The following is a 5,000-nucleotide window of genomic DNA, read 5'->3' on the forward strand; positions in this document are numbered from 1 at the left end:
GGAGGATAGGAAGGGAAATATAATTGTAGTGGGAAGTGCTAAGAAAATGAGAGTGATGAGTGAGGAAAATGGAGGAGAAATAAGGAAGGATGAGGTGAAGGCAGTTGTTAAGATGATGAAAGCAGGTAAGGCACCTGGTCTGGATGGATGCCATGCAGAATGTCTAAAAAAAAAAGGAGGTACAGTGATGGTGGACTGGCTGGTGAGGTTATTTAATGTTTGCTGGAGAGAGGGTAGAATGCCGGAGGACTGGAGGAGTGTCTGTATAGATCCACTCCACAAGGGAAAAGGGGTCAAGTGTGAGTGTAGTAGTTTCAGAGGGATTAGCTTGTTAAGTGTAGTTGGGAAGGCTTATGGGAGGGTCTTGATTGAGAGAATTAGGAGAGGAACAGAGGGAGTAATTGGTGAGGAACAGTGTGGATTTAGGACGGGTAGAGGTGGCGTAGATCAGATTTTTGTGGTAAGACAGATATATGAGAAAGCTATAGGAAAAGGTAAGGATGTTTTTGTGGGCTTTTATGGATCTGGAAAAGGCTTATGATAGGGTAGACAGGAAGGCACTGTGGGAGGTTTTGCAGATATACGGGATAGGAGGAAAGCTTTTAGGAGCTGTCAAGAGTTTTTATGAGAGTAGTAGAGCATGTGTCAGGATTAGAAATGGAGAGAGTGAGTGGTTCGAGGTAAAGGTGGGACTTCGTCAGGGATGTGTTATGTCGCCCTGGCTGTTCAACTTATACATGGATGGGGTGGTGCGAGAGGTAAATGCAAGGGTAGTGGGTCAGGAAGGGGGAAAAAGCCTTTGGTATATGTATGGTATATGTATTATAGATAGGGGTGAATGGAAAATGGGATGGAGAATGGTTGTGTACGAATGATGCTGTGATGAATGGATAGGAGTGGGTGTGGGGATGGAGGGGTGAGGGAGTATGTGTGAGAAATAGATTGACGCAGCCCGAAGGGATTTCTCCTCGTCTTCTCTTTTTCTGCATGAGGGGAAGGAGAGAGGGGGTCGCCGATTAAATGAAGCGGCCCTGCTGTGGATGTGCTGTGTCTTCCTACACTGCTTCTGACCCAGGGCAGTGGACAAGATGCAGGGATGACCCGTCATCCATGAGGAGCCAAGATAAGAGGGAGGGAGGGGGTGAATGGGAGTGGGAGGGAGGGGGTGAATGGGAGTGGAGTATGTGGTGATGGAATGGGTGGGGGTGGATTTTATGCCTTTTTTTTACTTCCTTTGTAAAGAGGAAAAAAACACTTTGGTATTTGTATATATTTATTTATTTATTTTGTAAATACATCCACAGCCATGTGGTGGATGTGCTGTGTCTTGCTGCATTGCTTCTGACCCAGGTAGTGGGCGGGAGGTAGGGATGACCCCTCATGCACGAAGAACTGAGAGGAGAGGAAGGAAAGAGTGGTGGGTTGGAGTGGAATGGGTGGGAGTGTCTGCCTGCCATTTGGCTTGGCTACCTCCCATATAAAGTGGAAAAAGCCCTTGGTATATACGTAGATATATTTATTTATTTTTACTTAGTACAGTGAGATACATTAACAAAGTGGGAAAGCTGACCTTCCGGTAAAACATAAAGGCCATAACTGTAAACGATGTCAATAATACATTGTGTACAAGTTGTTATACAGTATGATTCACCCCACTTAGGGGAAGTTTTAGCATAGCTCCGTTCTCACTCATCCCCCAAATGCGCGCACACACACACACACACACACACACACACACACACACACACACACACACACACACACACACACACACACACACACACACACACACACACACACACACACACACACACACACACACACACACAGGCATGTGTATATTTTAATAAATTATGACAAATGTTATTGTGTGTGTTCCGTTTTAACTGGTGTTGACGTTAAAGTTGGCAGTTTACTTCGTTGTATAACGCTCCCCTTTAACAGAGTTTAATCTTAAAGGTGACCTAACTCGCATTCTCTTCCTTTCCAGGAGGAACAGGAGGATCAGGCCGCCGAGGAGGAGGAGGAGGAGGAGGAGGGAGTGGAAGTGGGACAATTGAAGATGGTTCAGCAGCAGGAGGAGGTAGTGGAGGAGGAGGAGGAGGAGGAGGAGGAGGAGGATCGGGCATGTCCCATAGCAATAATAACAACAGTAACGGGAGCAACGGTAACGGAGTCCTCCCGAAGGGCTCCGTGGGTCCGACGTCCTCCTCCTCTCGAGGATCTTCCCCTGCCCGGACTTCGTCAGCTTACGCCCGAAGTACGCCCTCAGGAGGAGCGGGAGCTTCGTCCTCAGCCGCCTCCGCCCCCACAGCCCCGTCCTCAGCCCCGCCGCCTTCCTACACGCCCCCTACGCTCCTCAGGCACGCCCATAATTTGTAAGTACTCGTGAACTCCTTCAGACAGCTCCTGGTGCGGAAGCTAAAGTTCCTGATGGGGGAGCTCCTGCTGTGGGAGCTCAAGTTCCTGGTGGGGGAGGCTAACTCCCTGATGTGGGAGCTCAAGTACCTGACGGGGGAGCTCTTGCTGTGGTAGTTAAAGTTCATGGTGGGGGAGTTCCTGATGGGGGAATTCCTGCTGTGGGAGCTAAAGTTCCTGTCGGTGGCGCTATCTCCCTGATGTGGGAGCTTAAGCCCCTGCTGGGGGAACTCCTCGTCGGAAGTTCAAGTTCCTGCTGTGGGAGCTCAAGCTCATGCTGTGGGGGGAGCTTAACTTCCTGCTGTGGGACCTCAAGTTCCTTCTGTGGGCGCTCAAGTTCTTGTTGTGAGAGCTCAAGTTCTTCCTGTGGGAGCTCAAGTTCCTGCTGTGGGAGCTCAAGTTCCTAATGTGGGAGATCGAGTTCTTGCTGTGGCAGCTCAGGTTCCTGCAGGGAGGAGCTGAAGTTCCTGCTGTGGGAGCTCAAGTTCCTGAAGGGGTAGCTAACTCCCTGTGGAACCTCAAGTCCTTGCTGGGGTAACTCCTACTCGGGAGCTCAAGTTCCTGCATGGGGTAGCTAACTCCCAGTGGAACCTCAAGTCCCTGCTGGGGTAACTCCTACTCGGGAGCTCAAGTTCCTGCATGGGGAGCTCAAGTTCCTGCTGTAGGAGTCAAGTTCCTGTTGTGGGAGGTCAAGTTCCTACTGGGGAGCTCAAGTTCCACCTGTAGGAGCTCAAGTTCCTACTGTGGGAACTCAAGCTCATGCTGCGGGAGCTCAAGTTCCTACAGGGAGAGCTCAAGTTCCCGCTGTGGGAGCTCAAGTTCCTACAGGGAGAACTCACTTTCCTTCTGTTGGAGCTCAAGTTACTGCTGTGGTAGCTAAATTTCCTGCTGTGGGAACTCAAGTTCCTGCTGTGGCAGCCTAAGTTTCTACTGGGGGAGCTCAAATTCCTGCTGTGGGAACTCAAGCTCAAGTTCCTGCAGTGGCAACCTAAGTTTCTACTGGGGGAGCTCAAGTTCCTGCTGTGGGAACTCAAGCTCAAGTTCCTGTTGTGGGAGCTCAACTTCCTACTGGGGAGCTCAAATTCCTGCTGTGGCAGCTCAAGTTCCTGCTGTGGGAGCTCAAGTTTCTGCTGTGGGAGCTCAAGTTCCTACTGTGGGGGCTCTAGTTCCTGTTGTGGGAGCTCAAGTTCCTGCCGTGGGAGTTCAAGTTTCTGCAGTGGGAACTCAATTTCCTGCTGTAGGAGCTCAAGTTTCTACTGTGGGACCTCAAATTCCTAATGGGAGAGCTCAAGTTCTTGCTTTGGGAGCTCAAGTTCCCGCTTTGGGAACTCAAGTTCCACCTGTAGGAGCTCAAGTTCCTACAGGGAGAGCTCACCTTCCTTCTGTTGGAGCTCAAGCTCCTGCTGTGGGAGCTCAAGCTCCTGCTGTGGGAGCTCAAGTTCCTGCTGTGGGAGCTAAAGTTCCTGCTGTGGGAACTAACATTCCTGCTGTAGAAGCTAAATTTTCAGCAGGGGAGCTCAAGTTCCTGCTGTGGGACCTTAAGTTCCTGCTGTGGAAGCTCAAATTCCTGCTGTGGAAGCTCAAGTTTCTACTGGGGGAGCTCAAGTTCCTGCTGTGGGAGCGCAAGTTCCTACTGGGGAGCTCAAATTCCTGCTGTAGTAGCTCAAGTTCCTACTGTGGGAGCCCAAGTCCCTGCTGTGGGAGCTCAAGTTCCTGCTGTGGGAGCTCAAGTTCCTACTGTGGGAGCTCGAGTTCATGCAGGGGGAACTCAAGTTCCTGGTGTGCAGCTCAAGTTCCTGCTGTGGGAGTTCAAGTTCCTGCTGTGGCAACTCGAGTTCTTTCCGTGGCAGCTCGAGTTCCTGCATGGGGAGCTCAAGTTCCTGCTGTGGCAACTCAAGATCCTACTGTGGGAGCTCAAGTTCCTGCCGTGGGAGCTCGAGTTCCTGTTATGGTAGCTCAATTTCCTGCTGTGGGAACTCAAGTTTTCGTTGTGGGAACTCAAGTTCCTACTGTGGGAGCTCAAGTTCCTGCCGTGGGAGCTTGAGTTCCTGTTGTGGTAGCTCAATTTCCTGCTGTGGGAGCTCAAGTTTTCGCTGCAGGAACTCAAGTTCCTACATGGGGAGCTCAAGTTCCTGCTGTGGGAGCTCAAGCTCAAGTTACTGCTGTGGGAGCTCAAGTTCCTACAGTGGGAGCTCAAGCTTAAGTTACTGCTGTGGGAGCTCAAGTTCATACTGTGGCAGCTCAAGTTCCTGCTGTGAGAGTTCAGTTTTCTGCTGTGGGAACTCAATTTCCTGCTGTAGGAGCTCAAGTTCCCACTGTGGGAGCTCAAATTCCTGATGTGGGAACTCAAGTTCCTGCTATGGGAGCTCAAGTTCCTGCTGCGGGAGCTCGTTCCTGCTGTAGGATCTCAATTTCCTGCTGTGGGAGCTGAACTTCGTGCTGTAGGATCTCAATTTTCTGCTGTGGGAGCTCAAATTCCTGCTGTGGGAACTCAAGTTCCTGCTGTGGGAGCTCAAGTTCCTGCTGTGGGAGCTCAATTTCCTCTGTGGGAGCTCAGGTCCCTGCTGTGGGAGCTCAAGTTC

General features: G+C 50.8%; 1 protein-coding gene across 12 annotated transcripts in view; it reads left to right on the forward strand.

Moving 5' to 3' along the window:
- LOC143024996 (transmembrane and coiled-coil domains protein 2-like) overlaps window positions 1-5,000 on the forward strand; it is a 749,123-nt gene that overhangs the window by 338,862 nt on the left and 405,261 nt on the right. For all 12 annotated transcript variants that reach the window (XM_076184578.1, XM_076184576.1, XM_076184581.1 and 9 more), the window contains one exon: window positions 1,991-2,378. In XM_076184578.1, the coding sequence (XP_076040693.1) occupies window positions 1,991-2,378 (388 nt within the window). The remainder of the gene's footprint in view (window positions 1-1,990; window positions 2,379-5,000) is intronic.

Source organism: Oratosquilla oratoria, chromosome 4, assembly GCF_046742065.1.
Source record: "Oratosquilla oratoria isolate Oo_2021 chromosome 4, ASM4674206v1, whole genome shotgun sequence".
NCBI lineage: Eukaryota > Metazoa > Arthropoda > Malacostraca > Stomatopoda > Squillidae > Oratosquilla > Oratosquilla oratoria.